Source organism: Oryzias latipes, chromosome 10 (assembly GCF_002234675.1).
Source record: "Oryzias latipes chromosome 10, ASM223467v1".
In the NCBI taxonomy this organism is placed as follows: domain Eukaryota; kingdom Metazoa; phylum Chordata; class Actinopteri; order Beloniformes; family Adrianichthyidae; genus Oryzias; species Oryzias latipes.
Window position 1 is genome coordinate 13,959,919 of NC_019868.2, and position 22,552 is coordinate 13,982,470.

At 40.4% G+C, this 22,552-nt stretch overlaps 3 protein-coding genes across 4 annotated transcripts; 2 read left to right on the forward strand and 1 right to left on the reverse strand.

Moving 5' to 3' along the window:
* The first annotated feature begins 143 nt into the window (after window positions 1–143).
* LOC101164901 (ecotropic viral integration site 5 ortholog) lies at window positions 144–10,700 on the forward strand. 2 transcript variants are annotated; one of them, XM_011480093.3, is made up of 10 exons: window positions 144–244; window positions 461–592; window positions 1,723–1,822; window positions 2,021–2,128; window positions 2,793–2,899; window positions 3,086–3,200; window positions 6,462–6,527; window positions 6,662–6,851; window positions 7,066–7,223; window positions 7,295–10,700. In XM_011480093.3, exons 2-10 carry the CDS (start codon window positions 465–467, stop codon window positions 9,599–9,601), a joined length of 3,279 nt encoding a protein of 1,092 aa, XP_011478395.1. In that variant the 5' UTR covers window positions 144–244; window positions 461–464; the 3' UTR covers window positions 9,602–10,700. The 2 variants fall into 2 exon arrangements, with proteins under 2 accessions (XP_011478395.1, XP_011478394.1); XM_011480092.3 differs by lacking the exon at window positions 144–244 and having other exon boundaries at window positions 251–592.
* On the reverse strand, window positions 9,669–16,404 carry rad9a (RAD9 checkpoint clamp component A). Its single transcript, XM_004073234.4, has 12 exons — window positions 15,045–16,404; window positions 14,867–14,937; window positions 14,668–14,741; window positions 14,535–14,583; window positions 13,160–13,274; window positions 12,968–13,067; window positions 12,752–12,858; window positions 12,326–12,432; window positions 12,166–12,230; window positions 11,982–12,080; window positions 10,716–10,953; window positions 9,669–10,110 (listed from the first exon to the last, which is right to left on the reverse strand). Exons 1-12 carry the CDS (start codon window positions 15,076–15,078, stop codon window positions 10,003–10,005), a joined length of 1,167 nt encoding a protein of 388 aa, XP_004073282.1. The 5' UTR covers window positions 15,079–16,404; the 3' UTR covers window positions 9,669–10,002.
* On the forward strand, window positions 14,748–21,103 carry LOC105354882. Its single transcript, XM_011480089.3, has 7 exons — window positions 14,748–14,966; window positions 16,484–17,858; window positions 17,969–18,087; window positions 18,569–19,019; window positions 19,107–19,218; window positions 19,415–19,599; window positions 19,946–21,103. Exons 2-7 carry the CDS (start codon window positions 17,001–17,003, stop codon window positions 20,192–20,194), a joined length of 1,974 nt encoding a protein of 657 aa, XP_011478391.1. The 5' UTR covers window positions 14,748–14,966; window positions 16,484–17,000; the 3' UTR covers window positions 20,195–21,103.
* The last annotated feature ends 1,449 nt before the right edge of the window (window positions 21,104–22,552 follow it).

A 22,552-nucleotide genomic window follows, 5' to 3' on the forward strand; every position in this document is an offset into this window, starting at 1 on the left:
ATTCCTTTCTTAATTAAGTAGTTTATATAAAAAACAAGTTCACATGGATTAAAACATTTTCTCAGGGTGAGGATTGTTAGATACACAAGTTATGTATAAATGGGCGGAGTGTAGAATGAACAGCTAAAGGAAAATGAGTAAGAAAGAGAGAGAGAGGAAGCTTGCCTTCCTCTTTCATCACTGCTGGGTCTTACGCTTTACCTCCTCAGCAACAGACAAAACAGCCATGACGAAACTTTGAAAGGTATTTATTATTAGTGCATATTTTTAAGAGCGTTGATGCTTGTGCATTTTCATAAAATGGCAAGAAGTTAAACATTATCAAAAAAAGACAAAAGATCTCAGCAATCATCTGACAAAACAGTGGAAAAACACGTTGACGGCCATTTGAACTTCAACGCTGATGGACCTTTCCAGCTTTACTGCAAAGTGGACGTAAGAGTCTCATCTTCTGCTGTAGGAAGATGTCAGGTCAAGCTCCAAAACACACCAGCGAAGAGGACAACTCAGGATCTGATTCAGGGTCAGAAATCAGTTTGGAGCCAGAGACAGACCGGTTTGGCTTTATCCTGACCAATGGATCCACATCTGTGTGAGTACATCCTGATGTGAACGCTGTCATTAAAACAAGGCTTTAACAGTTCTTACTGTATTTTAAGACACACACTTAAAATATGAAGAAAATATGCGTAAAAATCAAAGTTTGACATCCTTCTAAAATTATTTACATTGACTTTCTGTAGACATTGTACAAAACAGAGTGAAGTCAAAAACAAGTGATTTATAGAATATCCCATCACTGCTCATATTGAAAATGAACGGTTCAGCTGGAACAACATTTTATAAAATATTACATCTGTTCGTCTATGTGATATTTAAGTATAACTGAAACATTTCTACCAGCTGTTGTAGCTATGTCATAAATAAAAAGAGCGAGTGCGCATGGGTTTCCTTCACTCTGATAGGACTTACTTAAAAGCTTTATGCAAAAGAGTTACTAACATACAATTAAGTTTTATCAGATATGTAAGTAATCTTAATCTCTTTTTGAAAGGAGGAGCATTAAAACTGCTTTGGAGGACAGAAACGTTTTTGAAAACGTTTTTTTTTTTTTTTTTTAAAGTAAAGCTGCGAGCCTACCACCCCCTAAAAAGTAGTCAATTAACAAACTAGAGCAAAGTGTAAATGAAAAAAAGTCTGTTACAGAGAGAGAACTTGAAGACGGAGACAGTTTTTGGAAATGTCACAGATCTCACTGACCTCAGATCACTTTTACTGTACCATAAATGTGGAAAAAGCTCCGTTTGCATTTCTGGAAAAGTAATTTGTCTCATTAGATAACTTCTGTAGGTGTACAAATGAATAAAATGTTGTTAACCTTTTGCAGAAAAATCTGTTTATGCAGAGACTAATGAATATTTCTATAACATTTTTAGCAGGTGAAGCTACACTTAAATCACATTTTTAGTTGGTCCAAGCAAACTTCTACCTGTCATCTTCACACTTTCTTCACTGATAACATCCTGGGCAGTTACCATGGAGACATCATGCTGCTAGAGTGTGGTTTTCCTGTTTCCTGCCTCCTTTTTTGTAGCTGAGTTTCTGTGCAGTAATGACAACACAAGCTGTGTGAAGCAGCACTGCAGGCCGACAAAACAGAAACAGAGCGGATCTGAAAAACACTGAAATTAACTTGATGGTTTTTGTACTTTGTCATATCAGAAGTGTGGGTCCGTCCCCTGAGCTGGTCAGACAGAGGGAGGCCAAGTGGATTAACATCATTGGGCAATGGGATCACATCTTGTTGAAGAAAAGCAGTAAGGTGCGACCTGCTTCAGACAAGAAGTCATTATTTGCACTGTAAAATTAGCTGCTGAGATAAACTGAGACACGTAGAATTTTATATAATTGTACAATAAAAAATTAGAGTAGATTGTGGATCAGACACTTTTGTTGCCTAAACAATGTTTATGTGATGGTTGAATGCTGGATTGAGTGTTTGATGGTGATATCTGTGCAGGTCAAGGTGCAGTGTCAGAAAGGAATTCCTGCATCGCTTAGAGCAAAGTGCTGGTCTCTGCTGAGCGGAGCGTCCGAAAAGATGGAACAGAATAAAAATCTCTACGAGGCAAGAAAAATGTGTATTATTTGTGTGGTCCAATGTCTTCTGTTTACACAGACTTTACATAGGACATATAAAGAAAATTAGACTGAAAATTGCGGTAGTATTTCTGTATTCAAACTGTTGTGAATCAGGAGCAGATGAAAAAATGTAGTTGAAAAAATCTTGTAGCAGTGAAGTAGTTACTACAATCGGCATGTCACAAGCTCCTTACTTCACTGTGATGCATCCACTTGGAGGCAAATAGATCCATATATGTCTTTGTTTTCTTCATCTTAGCTGGTATCTGGCTCAAAATTGTACTGCTGGATAGCTCCAACATTGCTCACATTTTTTCTGTTGCACCACTGAAGTTAGCTTGGGGTTGTGAGAGGCTGTAAGCTAGTGGACTAGCCTGTAGACAGATGAATGATGGGACTTGTGGGAGGGCTCACATCATGTCGGCGGTCCTGCCCATGACTCAGAGGTAAATTTCTGATGAATTCCTGCCGGTCTGCAGAAACTATGGTCTAGAAAATGACACAGGATTTTTGATTTATGATAAAAACAGCAAAATCATAATTTAAAAAACCCAGTGGAAATGCTTTTACAATAGTTCAAAAGATGACTGGAGTGGGACTACACAGTAACACATGCATGACTGATTTGACTGAATGATTATACTGTTTAGTCCCTGGACTCACAGGCGGGTGTGCAGAGCTGGGTGGACATCATTGAGAGGGACCTGGACCGACAGTTCCCCTTTCACGAGATGTTCCAGTCCAAAGATGGACACGGGTAGGCAGCTTTTCCCCTGTTTAATTTACCGACCACCATCCTAAAGCAAAGTCCTATGCTTGCTTTATTTTTCTGCAACTGCTCCAACTATTTTATCTGTGTGAAAGAAAAGAAACATCAAAAGCTAATACCTTGTTTGTGCATTTCAATGATTGGGTGTAGGTAATTGTTGTGGTTTGTGTGCAGGCAGCGTGGCTTATTCCGGGTGTTAAAGGCTTACACCCAGTACCAGCCAGACGAGGGTTACTGCCAAGCACAAGGGCCGGTAGCTGCAGTGCTGCTCATGAACATGCCAGCTCAGGTAGTGATTGATAACAGTTTTCGGTCCCACTGACTATAAAACCTCCCTCAAATGCATAGGTGTGTATATAGTACATATATATTATGTTTTATTGATATTGAAACAGAATTGTAAATCATTTTTTTTGTCTGCAACCCAAAACTAACCTTGACCCCTTCACATCTTTTGCACTATTTGAGATCCCAAAATGTAAACATTTTAAATTTAAGTTTATGATGTTGTTTTGGCAAATGCAGTAAGATGCAGGGCTACTTAATTGACCAAATGTTTTTCTTCTTCATAAACAAGGGTGTCATTATCGTTTAGAGAGAGATACAGATTGTTTTTTTCTCAAAAATATAAAATTTTAACAGACTTTTTAAATATGAGATGAAATAAAAATAATAGATAAATTTGTGCTTCTATAAATAGTTTCAAGCCTAGTTTTTATTTGAGGATTGTAAAGAAAAAGGTTTCATGTTAGTTGATATGAAAGAACAGAGGTTGTTCCTTGAGAGTTTGATACACAATAAGTTTTATATTTTTCATTTTAAACTAATTGCGAATTTACAATAAAAGTTGTAGTCAACATTTTAGGATGCTGCTGTGGTTGATCTGCCTAAAATGAGTAAACCATCGTTCAGTATCTTATTAGCAACATGTTTGGAAAGAGTATATGGGAGTTTGACCAATATAATGCACATGAAAATGTCTGCTTTTGACACCAGTTTCCCATGATAACAGAAAACAGGTGCAGGTTCAAAATACCTCAAAGGCCAGAATAGCACGACAGGCCAAAGTAATGTCATTTAAAGTAGCTATGTGGTTTCACAGTTGGTCTCAAACACTTGAGTTCTGGTTTAAAATGTGCATGTTTCTTCAGGTTTCATTGTCAACAAAGCGGAATGGCTTTAGCATAGCAATGGAAATGACTGTTTCTCTTTTAAATAGGAGTACTCAGAAATATCATGGATAACAGGAACTGGACTGGAGCAAAAACTTTGTGGAGCACCATAACGATCAGATCTAGGAATGGAATGAGGATTTAACATGTTCTCCAGAACATAGTAGATATCTATTGGAAATAAAACTGATTTGGGGCAGAATGAAGGATCTCAGGACACCTGTGGGTGTTAATGCTGACATACTTTTTGTTTTATTTTAGTTTAGTTTTTTAAAAAGGGGATGGAATGTGTTTTACCAAAACAGTTCCACTTTGGTCTTCTCTTTTCGAAATGTAGTTTTCCCTACGCACTTTTAGTTTTATTGACATGAAACTCTGCAAACCTAAAATGTGCTGCCTCAGTTGTATTAGTAATAGGGTGCTTAATCTGTCCAATTAAGTGATGTTTGTGCATTCAATTGCGCTTTAAATTATAACCTGAGGCCTCTAGGATCTGAGATGCAACTCGTCTGATTTCTGGTATTTCTTAGATTGTATTACTGTCTGATTTGTGGGTTAACTTACTGAGATATTCACTTTTGGGAGGCTCTCTTTTCTTCATGTGAAATGTTCTCATTGCAGAATGATGGGCCCAACCTTATTAGAATTGGTTTTCAGATACATCCTCGATTAAAGGAAAAGCTCAAAGACTGCAGAAGTTATTTTCTGATGTCCTTGTATTTAAACACTCATGAAGACTTCACAGCAAAGTAAACAAAGGTTCTGCTTCAATAACAGAGATCATACTGTCCGTTGATTGCTTTATTCATTCCATCCTGTGAGCATGCTCTGGTCACCTTTAACATTTTGAAAGCTGCAAGGGTGCATTAAGTTCTTCCACACACTTTTTTGAGCTTTATACCAAGTTTACATTTCTTCTGATGACTAAATTATGACCTAGCAATACTTATTTATACACTGTATATTTATTTATTTGACCAAGGTCAAATACATTATTTTGTCTTTGTAGATGTACATAAACTCTGTGACAGGATACAGAGGGAAAAGGTGTGGTTTGTCTGCGGAAGTCTGGTGTGGCAGAGAAATACGTTTGAGATGTTCAAGACATGTATGAGAGCTGTAAGACCATGTAGAAGTGTGCTGTAAGTGTGACAGATGAGTTCTAGGTGGAGGCGGGATCAGCTTTGAACTCAAGTGTAACAGTGAGGTTACAGGTAGCAAAAGTGAAGAAGGTGGAGGACTTTAAGTACTTAAAGACAACAGAGAGTGTGGGAAAAGGTAAAGAGGTGTGCAAGTAGGCTGCAATGGGTGGAGGAAGGTTTCTGATGTGTGACAAAAGAGTGTTAGCAAGAATGAAAGGAAAGGTCCAGAAGACTATGCCAAGAGCAGCCATGTTGTTGGTTTAGAGACAGTGGCTCTGAGAAAGAAACAGGAGGCAGAGCTGTAAGATGAAGATGCTGAGGTTCTAAATGGGAGTGATGAGGATGGATAAGATCAGGAGTGAATACATGAGAGTAACAGCTCATGTTAGCCAGAGATAAATTCAGGGCAGTAGATTGAGATGGTCTGGAGGGGAGCCAGTTTAGCTCGTGCTGGTTTGCGGCGCCTTCCGTCCGTGAAACCCGGGTTCGACTCCAGGCTGCTCCCTGTTCCCTTCTCTACCTCTGCCAGTTCCAAGCCCGGCTAGAGAAGGTTGCGTCAGGAAGGGCATCCGGCGTAAAAAAAACATTGCCAAATTTACCATGCGACTTGTTCGCTGTGGCGACCCCTGATGGGAGAAGCCGAAAGTGGAAGAAGATTGAGATGGTCTGGACATACTGGGAGGAGGGACGGTGATTATGTTTATAAAAGGATGCTGATTTTAGAGCTACCAGGAAACAGGTTAAGAGATAGTTCTTTGATGCAGTAAAGGAAGTCACAAGGGTGATTTCCTTATTTGTTGTGGCGACCACTAAAGGGAGCAGCCAAAAGGCAAAGATTTACCTATGTGATTTCTACTTTCTGTTTGGGTGAGCGCTCTAGCCTCACGGCGAGATGACCTTGATTCGAATCCTGGTTGGGACCCTTCTGTGAGGAGTTTGCATGCTCTCCTTGTCCATGCGTGGGTTTTCTCAGGGCATTTCATGCTTCTTGGGTAATTGGTAACTCTAAATTGCCCCTAGGTAGTGTGGCCCTGCGACAGACTGCCGACTTGTTCAAAGTGTATCCCGCCTTTACTCAACTGTAGCTGCATTGGCTCTAGCAGGCCTATTATTATTGTGATTCAGCGGGTTTTGAGGATGGATGGATGCTTTTTGCTTTTTGACTCTGATCATATAATCTTTTCATTAAATTAAAAGCTCGAAACCTTACTTTTTTACTTTGTTTACCTCTGGCAGGAAGCCTTCTGGTGTTTGGTGCAAATCAGTGAGCAGTACCTGCCTGGATACTACAGCCCTCTGCTGGTAAGCACATGCACACAGTGCACACACATGTTCTGAGCAAAATACCAGTTTAGCAGACGTGCACTGAAGTAAGCAGTGAATGCTGTGGCTGCACATGAGCTGTTTGTCTGAGCCTACAGAGCTGTTTTGTTTAGGAGGGAGTTTTGTTTGACGCAGCCTTACTGACTTGGGTTTTGAAGAGGACGTGCCCGGCTGCACACAAACATCTGCAGCAGCACGGCGTGGAGCCCCTCATGTTCGCCACCGACTGGCTGATGTGTCTGTTCACACGTCACCTGCCTTTCAACACTCTCCTCAGAGTCTGGGACCTCTTCTTCTGCTATGGTGTGTCTACTCTTCCAAAAGTAATACTGATGTTTGTCCTCTACCATTGCAGTTGGAGGACAAGATGATTATCTAGAATTAGATCATTTTTAGATGCGTTCTTGACAGGTTTATTACATTTATTATTTTAATGTTGCACTCACTGCTTTACCTTGCTTAGAAGTTGATTTTAACCTCTTTATGCCCTGCACCCCCCTCCTTTTCTGCTGCGCAGGTGTGCGAGTGCTCCTGCAGGTGGCAGTAGTGCTGGTGCGCCGGGTCCTGGGACGTGCAGAGCAAAGGAAGGAGTGTCAGGGTCAGGTGGAGACTCTAGAAACACTGAGGGGTGTCAAGGCACAAGTCCAAGAAGAAGATGATGCCTTCATAGTAGAGGTAGATTTTTTTCTCTTCTTTTTAAATTAATTAAATTAAGAGCGAGACCTGACACTTTGCCTTCCTTTCAGGTGTGCTCTGTACCCCTCTCAGCCAAAGATCTGGAGAAGCGAACAGAGAAGGAGCTAGGCAAGTGGAGGAAAGAGAGGCCCACATCTAAATTTGACCCTAGAGCCCGTTGCCATGGATACAGGATGGTGTGGACAAGAGCTCGAGAGAAAAAAGCAGAAAAAGAAAAAACTCAAAAAGTCAAAGGGAACCTGACTCTGTCTCTCGCTCGCTCAGCCTCTACTCTTTCGCTGTCACCTTCCCTTCTTCGCAAAAAGTGGAGGAAAGTAGGAAAAGTCTCCACAGATGACCCTGAAGGTGGTAAAAAAGTTGTGAGGCACCTTTCCATGGGAGAAAGGGGCGACTGGAAAAACTGGACAGATTTAAATTCCGAGTTGGCAACCAGTGTTCAAGAAGAAGAGGAAGACTTCATTTCAGAGGGAAACAAACCACAGAATTTTTTCACAACAACAACAGAGCAAGAGAAACTCAAAACACCAAACCCATCAACTGAGCACGCAGGAGAAAAAGTCATCGTAACACTCACACCTCCATGTGAAGAAGAGGAAAAGATAGAGACAACCAGTCAGAGTCAAGTCCCGCAAGAGCAAAAATATGAACAAATTTCCCAGGAATCTGAATTTGACAAGAAAAACAAGGAAATAGACAAGCCGGAGGCAGATGTTGAGCACATGGCTTCAGTGGAGGACGACCACGCCGAGATTCAGGGGGAAGCGGTGCCAGATCCAAACACAGAGGTGCAGGAAAATGTAGATACCAGTCAGATAAAAACCAATATAAAACAACAAAAAGAGGCAGAAGCTGATAATGTGGAGCAGATACAGGTGGATACAGTCACACAGACATTGGAGACAAAAGACGAGAACGATTTAGACTCAGAAGAATTCAGCAAAGTAAAAGATTCAGCTGCCAAAGACCTGATAAAAGACACACAACAGGAGCAAGAAGAGCTGACAACAAATGAATTGAAACCTGCTCTTGTGGGACAAAACCAGAGTAGTGAGGCATTAGCTGAGATAGAAACAACAGAAACTGTTTCACAAGATGTGATTATAGAGACCTCAGAGGAACCTGACGGGATCCCAAATGAATCAAATTCTGAACTAATAGCAACAGAAAAACAAATAGATTCAGAAAAGGAAGCAGAGAGTGAAGACGACGCACCCAAACCAGCATCACCTGAACAAAGAAAGATCCCTGACCTCACAGATGATGCAGAGACGGATCAAGAGGTTGCAGCTTCACCAAACATAGAAACATTTGTGGCTGAATTTATAAAAGAAATAATAAAAAATGTTGTGGCTGAACTCTCAGAGACACAAAAAGAGGGATGTATTGTTGATCAAATAAATCTAAATGAAACACAAGGAGAAACAACGGAGGACAACGCAAAGTTTGTCGCTTTAATGGAAGGTGATGCAGCGAACCAAACCGCTGAGCCCGAGGACAAGACTCCAGAACAAGAACACACTCCTGACTTGCAAGCAGTGGAACAATTGAACAGCCAGGCCACTTTGAGTGTTGCAGACCGGACGGAGAGCACAGAAAAAGTTGCAGAAAACACAGCAGCAGAGAACAATTTCTTCATGTCTACCCAGGAAACCCACGAATCACCTCCAGGCAGTATTCTACAGACCCAAGACCTAGATCCAGACTCCAGAGAAAACCAGGCTGACTCTGAGAACCGCAGTCTGGAGAAAGGACTTGAGTATCGCCGCAGCAGCAGGTCCTCCAGTGACTTTTGCATGCGCCGGTCGTCTCACTCACAGGGGTCAAGGTTAGCACGCAGACTTTCTGAGGATCTCTTCACCTCCCCAGTGAAAAGCAGCAGACCACAATGCACCACTGATCCCTCAAAACCAGATCCTGGAACAGTAGATGTAGTAAAGACAGATGTAGATGAGACATCCGTGAGACTCCAGGAGAAGCAGCCAGACTATCCTAAAGGTTTCGGCCTTCTGCGCAGACTGAGAGGGGAGAAGCCAAAAAACACCAAAGTAAAAATGCAAGTGCCCAAAATCTTGATTCAAGATTTCAGTGATGAAACGGTGTCAGAGAGACTCATGGACGGAGAGGTGGAGGGAAAAATCAACTCCAGAGAGAGAAGGAGGAGGCGGAGAGAGAACGAAAGAAAGGAAAAAGAGGAGGAGAAGCTCAAGAAGAAAAAGGAGAAGCTGGAAAAAGGGAAGAAGAAAAAAGAGGCGAAAGCAAATAGTTTTCAAGTGAAGACGGAGAACAGTAGCGGCGATGTCGCTCAGCCTGCAAAGACTGGCTCACATGCACTGACTTATGCTGACTCGTATTTCTGACAGGAAACATTTTGAGTTGAACATTAATGAACACGTGAAATCTTTAAAAGTAAATTATCTTTACACATTTACTTGAAAAACATTTATTTGGTGGGATTTGACATCCTGCTTCTGCTTTACATATCAGACATATTGCAAAACCAAAAAAATAAATAAATAAACAGAAGTGCTTCTTTTTCAGTTCTATGTGATCCCAGATCAAATCCAACAAGAACGCTGCTGGCCTCTCAGTAACAAACAGGGTCCATGTAAGCCTCACAGCGGGCGATAAAGGGGAGCAGCACAGTCCAAACTGCCACTTTTTTTTTTTATTGAAGAAGTCCTCAGGTCGTGATGCAGTAGCCTTTTCACATCCCCTCTACCGTCACGTCTACCTGCAACTCCCTTGTCTGTCACCCCGCTTAAGATTCATCCTCACTGTCGCTGGCCAACACCTCCTGAGTCGTCACAGGTTGTGTACTAATCTTGGGGGATGGAGGAAACACGGATCCAAAGAAAAGGGATCGGAACTGTGAGAGGAAAAAAACACGAGACGTTAAAAAATACATCATTTTCTACTACAAAGACAAATAGTTATTTTAAGTTGTTGATTTTTCTGTAAAGGCCTATGGAGAAAAAAATAGATAAACCAGTAAACACCCCCATGCCATGTTTGTATAATTATTATTTGCTTTAATCAACACTCAAAATTAAATAATATGCAGTTAGAACCCTTGATACAACAGGTCACAAGTGTTCTCTTTTTAGTGCCAGAGTATCAAGAGAACTGTTAGGGATTGGAAATAATCTGAGCTGCATGCAGCACAAAACTATGGTAAATCTTGTTGTCAACAGTGGGCTTAAGGAGCTGTTACATGGTGTGTCAGCAGACAGACTGAGCAAATGTAGAGCAGTAATCCCTCTATGGATGTACATGTCAGAATAATCTGTGACATCAGAGTAGATGAAGTCTTTAGCAATTTCTATGTTTTCAAATTTGTTTTTACCTGGTTGGTGTTCCAAACCATGTTTTTGCTGTGTTTGTTGGATTAAACCTGATCTTTAAACCTGGAAACTCAAGTTAAGCTTGTGTGTGCAGTGATTAAAAAAAAAAAAAAAAGTATCTAAACCAAACCTTTTTGTTGGGTGGCCTGTCAGAACCATCCTCCATCTCCTCTTCCTCCTCCTCACTGTGTGTTCTTGTCCTGTGATTGGCTTCAGGGAGTTTTGAGGTACAGGGGTCGGTTAGTGTTGATGCTGATGGGCCAGCAGTCGAGGGTCCTGATGCAACACTGGTGTCCATGGCAATTAGGTAGGAGTCCATGTCATCGTTCATAAAGTCATCAGGAGGAGGTGACGGCGGTGCGTGAGCTCTTAGAGTGGACCAGAAAGTCCAGAATGGAAAAAGAAAAAAAAAGCGCCGTGACTAATTTACTCTGACGTTTCAACGCTTGTAAAGGAATTTTCCCTGAGGCTTTTTACACATTTCCAGACATGCAACTCCTCATATTTCAAATACCTCAAGTCCCATGTCAACCAAGTGATTGCTTAGAATTGTTGATCCACAGGTTGTAAGGAAGACGGATTCTTCATTGAGTATAAAAAAGTCAAATGCTTTTAATCAATCCGTCCTTTTGCTTTAGATCGACTTCATTCTGCTACATCAATGATCCACTCCACTAAAAATTATGTTTTTGGTTTTTTTAACATGTTTTTGTGGCCTTTTTCTAATTACAAAGGACATACATAAACAATAATAATAATAATATTATTATTAATAATATTATTATTAATAGTATTTCTTTAGTCAAATCATTGTAAATCAGGTCGCAGACAAAAAATGCTGCTGGAAAAAGCTTGTAGTTGTGACATAAAAGCTGCAATCAGCGGTTCACAAGCTCCCCGCTCCGTTCCATTTTGATGCATCCACTTGTAGACAAACAGATCCATGATCTGGCTTAGAACTGTGTAGCTGGATAGCTCCAATCTGGCTCGCCATTTTTGTTGCATCTGTAATGTTAGGTTTGTAGTGTGAGGGGCTATAAGCTAGTGGAAGAGTATAGGAGCTCTTTTATACTTGGGGGGGGTCTCGAATTTTAAGTAAGTATTCAGATTACCTGTTTTTCATTGCTCCATTTGCTGCAACTGAAAAGGTTTTTTATAAAAACTACCTGGGGCAAAGGCTAGGGGAAAATATACGACGCTTAAACAGAGCTTTCTTTACCCGCCACATGGTATAGTACATAAATGCTGACAGGCTTACTTAAGTAATTTAAGTTACTAGTGAAATGGCAATGCCAGATTTTATTTTTGACATGCATATTCATCTGAAAATGACTGTCAATATCTGAACTGAAGAGACAAGACATACTTCCAGCTTTTTCTGTGTTTGTGTGTTTACCCTTTGCTTTTGTTTTTAGGAAGGCTGGGGTCGTCTGAAAGTGTAGCCAGCACAAAGTTTCCCTCAAGGACACCGTCTGTCACTGAAAGCACCACGGGACTGATGCACAAAAAAAGCACACATAAATATACAGAGAATGAATTCAGATTACAAACGGCAAGGGTCTGACGATAAACGCGCTCACCTTCCTGGTTCATCAAAGTACATGGAAACAGGAAGATTGCTGGACTCTGCAAACACAAGCAAACCCTGAAAGACAGGTGGCATTAAATATAGAATATGTCTATATCTACAATTGCTTTTGCATGGCTCCCATGATTTACTTGGGAAATTAAAAATCTCACCCGAAACTCCTTCAAACAAAAGGTGACACTGTTAGGAGTCTTGACAACAAAATGGTCAAACTCATCAGAAGCCAGACACAGCTCTGTCAGCATGGCCTTGGACCGCTCTGAGGAAAACGGGAAAATTGAATGAAACACCTGCTGAAAAGAACTCCTTTGGAATTTTGCGTCCGTCAGAAAAAACCTGGTCAAACTACCACAAGAGCCCCCATTGGTTCTAAATCAAACTTCTTTCTTTTTTATCCATCAGCAGAGTGATTTAAACATTTCCAGTTAACAACTATATGCATGTGTTACAGCTGAATTTGTAAATATGAACAGTTTGTATTTTACATTTTTTTGGCAAATATGTCTGTACAGTAATTTGCTGATGTTTTAAATAAGCAACCATTTGTCGCTTCCTCCTGAAAACACCAGTGGTGTTACCTGTTTCATCCTCCACATGGTTTCTCACCCACATCCGCTCATCGCTCACCGTCACAGTCACTTCTTCCAGAGATGGAGGGAAGTGGGCGACTGTATCCACCAGCACCCTACAAAACACAGTTTTCATTAGCAAAACTGCTAAATATTCTCCTTTTTGCTAATAAAAACTGAAGGAAATAGTATCAGTAAAGCCGTTTGACAACAATATTTATATACCTTGGCTGCGCTCTGAACTCATTGGTGCAGGTGTCTTTATCAAACACTGCCTGCAGACTTTCACTGTCCTGGTAAGACAGGTTGTGTGTTTTTAAAAGGCCTATGGAGAAAAAGAAAGTAATAAGAGACGATTAAGATAAATACGATGAATTGATGACTGTTGAGTAACTGGATGGAGTGAAGCACTGTTACCATGTTTGCAGTGCAGGGTGAAGGTGAGGCGGTCTTTCTGCTCATTCAGCTCAATGTGACACTTTTCTACCGTTTTCTCCAGAGTTGCCAAAGATCTGAATACAGACTGTACACTCTGACAAGCACAGAAAAAAACAACAACAAATAAGAGAAAAATAATGAATGCACGTGTGTCTGAACATTTACAAAACAACATATCCTAACTGCTTCTTTTAAAAAAGGGTTAAAGGTTAGACATTGATTTGCAAAGTGATGTTACTATTAGGTGAGCTTTCACACAGCAGTGAGAATAGGCGTATTTGGCCCCTTTTGTTATTATCTACAACTGCCAGAGGAAGGAAGCTAAGAGGTTTGAAACATTTTCACTCAGATAACCACAACATTAAAGTTGCTACATGGCAGCAAAGAGATAACTTGAAATCAAGAAAACGGGTTTTAGCTCAAAAACTTTCACTTCTAAACAGTTAAATCGGATAACAGTCGGTAAGCAATCATACATATTCCTATTCTTAAAATTGAAAAAGAAATAGATTGGGGGAGTTTAGGAGTTTGAAAAAATAATAATAATAGTCGTACAAATGCATCGTATGACAGTCAAGATGTCAAAGAAGGGAAATAAAGGGATTTTTTTTTCTAAAAGGGGACAAAAATATGTTTAATGACTAACCAATAAAAGTAAGCTTGGACTGCCAAACTTAACAGGACGGGTGAAAGCTATAAGTGGCAGATTAAAGCAAATCATATCAATGTCATAAATCTTTCATCTGATCACGTTTATATTAAAAACTTTAATTGCAATCCACCTCTTTATTTTTAGAGCACCTTTCATCAACATGCTTGACATAAAAGTCATATGTAAACATAGGTTAAAAAGTCATAAAAAACAGTAGATTAAAAGCTTAAAAGATAGAAGGGTAAAAACATACTAACGATAACATAAAATACTGAAAAGCCAAATAAATAAATAAGTTAATTATATGAGTTACGCAGTGCTACGTTAGAATGATGCATCTTTAATTTACATTTAAAAATCTCCACGGATGCAGAAAATGTCAGATCTGCAGGTAAGTTACTCCACAGATGAGGAGCACTGTACTGAAAAGAGGCCTCGCTGTGAGTCCTGGTTCAGATTAGAGAGCAGGACCTGAGGATCTGACAGTTCTGGAGGAAGGAGTATGGAGATGTAATTGATGCTAATAACAACTAAATGATTACAAATATTACTAACAAATAATGGTCAAAGTATGTTTTATTGGGAAATGTACTTAATAAAGGACAAAGAAAAGTACTTGGAGTCATCTGATGATGAGCTTTGGGATTTTTCACAAAAAGATAAGCAGATTCACTTTCATTGGTAAACAGCTTGAGAATCCACCTTTATTGCTATCTTGCAGCGGAAGTTTCTCCCGTCGGGAATCGAGTACCTGCACAAAAACACGGGCAGTTGGAAGCTGACTTGCATCACTGACACGATCTGTGATTGATTGAAACGAGAGCGGAGCGTGCACCTGCTGAAGAAGAGTGGTGCGAACAGGAAGCAAGCATATGCCGACCGAGAAGAGTTCACAGACCGCAGCGCCAGCTACAAGAGAGAGATGCATTCAAATCAGCACCATTCGTCGACGCAAACAGGAAGTAAGCAAAATATATACATGATGGTTGGTAGGAGGAAGTGCTGGTGTTTCTGACAGCGTCAAAGCAGCTCACCCCGTCTTCCTGGGGCTCCACGTACAACTCATCACCGATGCGCGACAGAGAATGGATAGCTTTGGCCAACACTATTGAGTGGACGCACGCGCCCAAACAGGTAATAACGACAGCTTTGTTATTATTATCAATGGTAGTAGCACAATTGTGTTTCAGTGACAGAAAAATCCTGGTCTACCTTTCACGTTTCCTCCCGTCACGACACACTGCATTTCTGCAAACGAACTTTCCCCGTCGAGTTAGTCTAAAATGAATCCAAACTAGCAGCTGTGCAACACCATCGAAATAATTAAGGGGGCTTTCGTATGTTGCACGTACAACACAGACGCACTTTCTAAACTTATGCTTAAATGTTAGTGGAATACCAAATGTTTTTTTAGGAGACTGCAAGACAGTTGAGCCAAACCTCACGTTGTTTACGGCGCCACAAGCTGCTTCCGCACAGTTGACCAATCAGAGTTACTGAATTTCGAAGAGGGCGCGGCTACACCCATGCACATGCGCAATAGCTTTGGTGTTTTTACTATGAAATTTCTTTACGTCGACACTCGCAGTATTAAAGGATTCAACCTGTCTTTACAACTTATAAAAATATTATTATTTTTTTATTTAACAGACTCCGAAGCAAAGTATATAATATATTTTTCTGATAGACGGACAGCAACTTAACTGTGTCCACTCCGTCCACCACAGCCACCCACTATCACTCAATATCACTTTCCACTTAACATATTACATCAAATTCGTCTTTTTAGTCTACTTCTGTTGAGGTGCCCACTCCCCCAACACATTACACCTAAGAGCAAAGCAATGTCATTTCAGTCATTTAAACTAAAACAGAGAATTTGGTCCTTTAAAGGCTTTTACCTTATTAAAAAGTGCAGTATGTTTCTTTTGACCCTCTTCAAGCTTTAGGTGGTTACAGGTGATCAAGTTCTTCACCTTCTTTGTCCTCTTACTATGACTAGATTTCTTGAAAGAACTTGTAAAGCTGCAGTCTTTGTTGTAGACTTTGCTTTCTTTGGCATGATTCCCACACATTTTGGGCTGTATTCTGGAAAACAATACCAATGTGGAATAATTGTAGGTGTTTTTATAAAAATACAGGTAATATCCTGAATAACTGAAGTGTTATTATCTGTTTCTTAAAGTTTTAAAGATAATTCTGTTACTTTATTCTGTTTTTGTGCTTTTTATGCACGTTTATTTCACATATAGGGAAAAGTTGCTGTAGTTCAAGTGGTAAGTTTGACTCCCTGCCAACAATGTCAAGTTTTTGACATTGTTGGCATTTAGATAAAATGAAAAAACAAAAGTAAAGGGTGGAGGTAAAATGGCATTTTCCAAAAAGCTGACTTTTTGTGTCATGTTTCTTCTTCTGTTTAGAAGTAGCTACTGATCTTACAAAACCTCACTGTAATTACTAGCTGAAACCCAAAGTGGAGAAAAATAGTGCATGTGTAAGAGAGCCTGAGAGAAATAGGACGGAAGGGCAAGCTAAACTGGCTGCAAAGCCAGAGTCACAAAGGGAGTCACAAAGGGAGAGTCACAAAGGGAGAGTCACTGGGAAAGCAAAGTTATCTAACCTCACTGGTTTTACGTGTTGGTTTGCTTCAGTGCGTGAGATCTGAGGAACGCTGTCGAGAACCACCTCTCCTCTGATCACCGCTGACAGTAGTGGCCGCGAAAAGAAGAAGAGGTGGGACTAAACTAATCGCTGTGGACATTCAGTGAAAGATATCTAATGGATACAAGAGGACTGCCTTCGGGAGGTGCTGGCTTCTTTTGTTAAAACGAGGAAAGGAGGACCCCTACTTCATAAAACCTGAGGATTCTAAGTGGAGGAAATTCAAAATAACAGGAAGACATCAACAAAAGAAGTGACAGGACGTTCAACTGACCGTTTGCAAAGAGAAAGTGTAAGCATGATTGAAACAGACCAGAACATCCCAAAAAAGGGACTTAGTCCTTGCAGGATGTTTTTTATATCAAATAATTGTGACATTTCAATTTTTCTAACATGGGTTTCAGCCTCAGTACAACAGAAAATGGTGTGATACCTTTGCTAGTTTAGATAAAAAGAGGATTATTCGTTTGTACACACTGTGACTACATCTAAATGTGACCTTTAGAGATGTCTCAGTCACAGCAACAGACAGACACGCAGGCCATGCTGCAGTCAATGCTTCAGAAACTGAAGCTCCAGCCAGGATCAGAAGGCCATGGATCCCAGCAAACATTTGCCGTGGATGCTCCCACACCGGTGCAACATCATGAAAAAGGATTGTTCCCTCCACAGGGGGTCAACACCAGCACTGTGGAAGTGTTTGGTTTCAACGGAAGTGCCTTAAAAGAGTATGGGTCCCCCACTGACTTTGGCTTTAGTGGTGGAAAAGGGAAGCAACCAGGTCCTGGCTGTGAGGTGAGCAGTCCAGTTTCCTTCCCTTCTTTTAATTTCAGTGCTGTTAGCAACAAGAGCAAGAGCTGGGTGCTGGAACACGCCACTCATCCTGGGGTCACACCAGCAGCAACGTGGCATCTGTTTCCTGCAACATCACCAAAGGACATTGATCTCACTTCCTTTAAGTCCACTAATGGGGACACAAGCACTTTTGGAAACTTTACAATGACTCAACCCTTCCTTGCTAATAAGGAGACTGCTTTTAATTTGAGATCCAATCAGACCACAGTTCAGGGTTTCACACCCAAATCGCATGTGTGGTCCAAGAAGGGTACTGATGCTGACAAAGACAACAAGGAGTTGAACACGGGGAATGGTGCAGGTTTGGACCAAAGTAGAGGCTTGCACTTTGCAAGTAACCAAAAACCAGCAGGCAGCAGGAGAAAACAGAGATCAGAATCTGAGAATAATACCAAAAAGAGATGGACACAGAAAATTAAGGAGAGACTAAAGGACAAACAAGGGAACAATGGCAAAAAGCCAAGAGAAGAGGGAAGCACGACAGATAAGATAGCCGAGCAAGAAACTCAGGTGAGTAGGATATGTTCACTTTTCTTATTTCCTAAAGTCAAAATTTCAAAAATAAATCTTTAGATGGAAAATTGAGGATTTTTAATTGACAAATTTTAACCTCAAAACAGCAACGGGTGGAGGATCTTTTTAATACATCAAACTCGGATGGGAAAGGGGCTCTTTCCTCAGTGGGCAGCAGCATGTTTCCTGTAAAAACAGAGGACAGCACAACTGACAGCAGTTCCAGGTAATCAATTGACTCCAAAAAAAGCGCAAGGGTTTTAGCTCCAGTAATAAAGCACCGAACACTCACAGTCTGTTTGCAATGTCTCTCAAAAAGCCATCATCACAAAGATATGAAAGGAATTTAAGAATGTTTCCATGCCAGTACAGTTACTAGATTTTTCCCCCCTCATTAATGGCCTTGACTTATATCAGTAACTGACAGCATTTGTCATCAGCTGCCCAGAGTCACATTTTCATACATGTGCTGTGGGCTTTTTTGTGGAAGGAAATAACCTTCTGCATGCAAACAGGATGCAGAAATACAATGAAGCCAACCTGAAAAGCATGGTTCTCATTCATGGTGTTAGTTGTTAGCTGACATTGTCATCCAAATGCCAGTTTGTTTGGTTTATCTCCAAAACCAACAAAACCTTTTCACAAATTAAAGGGCAACATTAATATGTTATCATTTATTTTATAAGTGACCTTTTTTCTTTTTCCAGATTCACCAGTGACTTTGAGATTGGTCTGGGGTCATTTAGTCTGCTGGATGAAATTGTCAAGGGTCAGGAGTGGGCAAATTTCTTAAATCCCAGCCATTCAACCACTTCAGTGCGTCAAAGGCCATCAGCGGAGTCTGTATTCCAGCGCCACAATCAACCAGATTCTCACAACAATAATCAGTTACTGCAGAGCTATAATCACCCTGGAGACGGAAGGAACACCTGGAGTTCAAGGAGCACCATCTCATCACCAGCTGACGGCTTTGGGATGGCACCTCAAACTTTCCTGCCTGCCATTACGGATGCTTATAAAGGAAAACAGCACGCTGTCGGAGAAGCTGAACATTCAGAAGCTATGGAAGATGATAATAGCAAATTGGACCTGCAGTCTGCAGGAAGTGAAGCAAGGAGGAATTTTAGGTCTTGTCACAGACCTTCAACACAAGCAGATGTGAGAAACTCAACACTGTATCTGATAAAATGATGCAAAAAATGTTTCCAGGTTCAACAATTAAAACAAAGGTATTTTTGTTTGCAGTCTGAGGATAATATGAACAAGTCCACCCTGATGAAGAAACTCTATGCCAGTAGAAAGAGGCAGCATCAGCATCGGGCTGAGAAGATGGATGAAGGAGAAGTAACAGATGGAGGTCAGAGCACTTTAATCCTCGGCAGGATCGCAATCATGCAAATATTTTCAGTCAACACACAAAATCCTCTTTCTATGAATCAGAATATAAGTTTATAGCTTTTCTTTGATCTTTTATATTTTTCATTTACTTTATTTGTTGTCATTTGTTGCAGGAATGCTTTAACTTTACTCTTTTTTTTTTTCTCATTTCACAGCGGGGACAGTGACTTATGGGACCCAAATCAACTTTGCTATGATGGATGCATCAGGAGACTCACAACAGAACATGCCACCTTTAAGTGCGCCACTCTCACATCCAGCTTTTTCTGCACCACGTGGTGTCCTCAGACACCCCAAAGAGCACAGTTCAGAGCCCTCAATGGAAACTGACACAAAAAGAGTGAGTTTCTTCCCTTGCGGTGCCATCTAGTGGTGGGAAATGACAAAAAACATCTTCTAACATTGCTATAATTAACAAAAGATATTGCAAATACAAATCCAGTGTGTGTTATTTATGAATGAAATAATTTTGTGTATCTACAGTAGATTTTCTCCTTACTACAAAATCCTAATAATATTTTGTTGCAGTGAATCTTGTTTGCTTCTTGAGATGAACCAACAACTGCAGTTTTAAAAAGCAAAGCATCATTACAGATCCCACGCTATACATAGTAATGATTACATTTAAGAAGACCTTTACATTTTTGTTGTCTTCTGTTCCTTCATTCATTCTGTTTCTGTTTCAGAGACGTGTTGAAGACAACCGGCGGGTACATTTTGCAGAGGAAGTGGTGACTGTAACCTCCTCAGTTCTGTACCCAGACTTGATCGACTCAGAGGAGGAATCATTTCCAGAGGAGGACTCTGTCACCGAGCAGGAGGGTGAGGTGCTGCAGCCAATGATGGAGGAGGTGGCGACGGCTCGTCGGCCTGAACGGTCCGGCTGGATAAAGGCTCTGATCAGGAAGAATACCAGGAGGAAGCACAAGCAGTAACTTCACTCTTCCAGGGTTTTCATCTTACAAGAAAACGAGTCAGAAAACATGTCAGCTGCTGCAATTGTGGTGCTCAGAATCATAATCCCTGCTGTTTTAAATATTTTTGATTGACTTTATTTGTAAAAAAAAAAAAACCAAAACAATTTAATCAGCAGTGTGAGTCTAATTCTGAGAGATCTTAAACACGTGGTGGCCTATAGGGGGTGACCTAACCCTTAAGACATTCAAAACCAACCTTTTAATTTTGTAGCATACAGTACAGTTCAGATTTTCTGTAAGGATTCCTATGTGTCTTCAGACTCAGCTCTGACAACTACCAAATACGTAAATCAGTGCAGGTTTAATGTGCATAAACTGCCATTCTTTGTTTGCAGACTGGATTTTGGTTGGTTGGGACAGTCTGTGTGCTGCAAGTGCTTCTGTCACTTTTTAAGCATGGAGTTAATATTTTATGAACCTTTTTTTTTAAAGTGAAAAATGTCTGCCTTCATCAGTTGAACACTTAACACTGGAAAGCAGCAGACTGCTCTCTGTTTAACTGTGTCATGACTCTGCACACTTCCTGTCTCCTGGTAATGATGGTGCCACTTCAAGTCATTGTGAAAATGGACCCCGGAGAAGGAAAGATGGAGATGGAGCATTTCATTAGAACGGCTCAGCATGTTGTGATGGACTGCTGCTCCTCCTCTTCCTCTCAGCGATTTGCTTGCAGAGATCAAATCACCAAATGTGTGGAGTGTTTTCATCCAAAGTGTTTCCACTTAAGACAATGCTACCATTATTGTTAAATCTCAAATTACTCATCACTTGTAAAAGAATATCCTTTGTGCTTCTGTGGACTTTAAGTAGTGGCATCATGGGACATTTTGTTCAAGGTTTGAGCAAACATTAAAGTTATTTTCACAATTTTGTGGAAGGGTTTTGATTCTTTTGGAGGATGGTGAGAAGATTCACAACATTTAACATGTTGGCATGCAAAATACACTAAAACTTAACTTAAACGAGGAGAGATATTGGTTATACGCTGACAGATGTATTCATAAAACGGAAAATGTGGATGAAGTAATTCGAACCCTTTTGCGGTTAATGCTCCGGTGATGTCTTGTAAGCATGGGATGACTAAAACTATAGATAAAACAATCCTAGAGCTTAGATGCCAGGAGGAGAATGGGGTGAAGGGAAGCTGGCGAAAACATCTGGAATGTGACTAAACAGACATCTATGAGTTTAAATGCGGGGATTTGATTGTGATTGGCTGTGAAGAAAAGTGGATTCTTTAGCTATTGGTTCAGAGTAAACTTAATTGCTGAGTGACATGTAGAGTGAAGTAATCAACAACCCAGCCCACCTGGAATTGAGGTTGATCTTCCGTACTGAAATTGTGCCAAATCCTAATGAATAAAAGAGCAAATACCTAGCATCTGTGGTTCTTCCCCCCCCCAAAAAGCTTCAGGTACATTTATTAAAGGGAGATGACTTTGGGGCTTTTCCTCTTAAGTTAGAAGCATGAAAGTTGTCAGCTTCTTGCTCAAATGATCACAACATTGTTGTGGAACAATTCTGCATGGATGGTTCAGTTGTTACCAATTAAAACAATCAAAATAGTCCCAAATCATAATTCATCCACCACTTGGCAGTTATTTTCTGAAAACTGCAGTAAATGTTTTTTTTTACTTGTCTAACTAAAGCCAGTCTACAGGTTTCTGTTTTGCTTTTCCATCCCATGTTTCTCTTGGAACTGGCTTTCTGCTTAAAGTTTAAGAACGCTCTGCTCTCCCTGTTCACCTCTAATTGCATTCTAGCTGAAGCCTGTAGTGTCTGATGTGCGTCTCTTTTTTTTTTCTGGAGCACTTTCTTTTTTGGATCACTCATTTTTTGGAGAACTTTTTTGGAGTTTTTTGGAACTAATTAACGTATTACTGTATTTATGTGTAAATTTGATTATTGCAGTACATTGAAGCAACTGGTGTCCCATGACCAGAAAAGTTAAGACATTCATAAGGTAATGTATTTTCACATATGCTTTTATTTACTTTAAGAAAAGCAACATTAGAGCCTTCCAGTGGGCTTTGGTTGAAGTTAAACAGAAAAAACAGCAGAGTAAAAAATAAATTACATCTGCTGTTATTATTACCCAGTGTGTACAAATTTGATTCAATCGTCCAACTTGAGCACTCTCACCTCATAGTGAGAAAGCCCAGGTTCAAATCCTGGCTGGGTCCTTTCTGTTTTTGCGTGATGTCTTTGTGCATGCGCGGGTTTTCTGCGAGGAACTCATAGGTTAATTTCGGACTCTTGTTGTCCCTGGATACAAATGTAAATGTGAATGGTTGCCTGTCTCTCTGCGACCCTGAG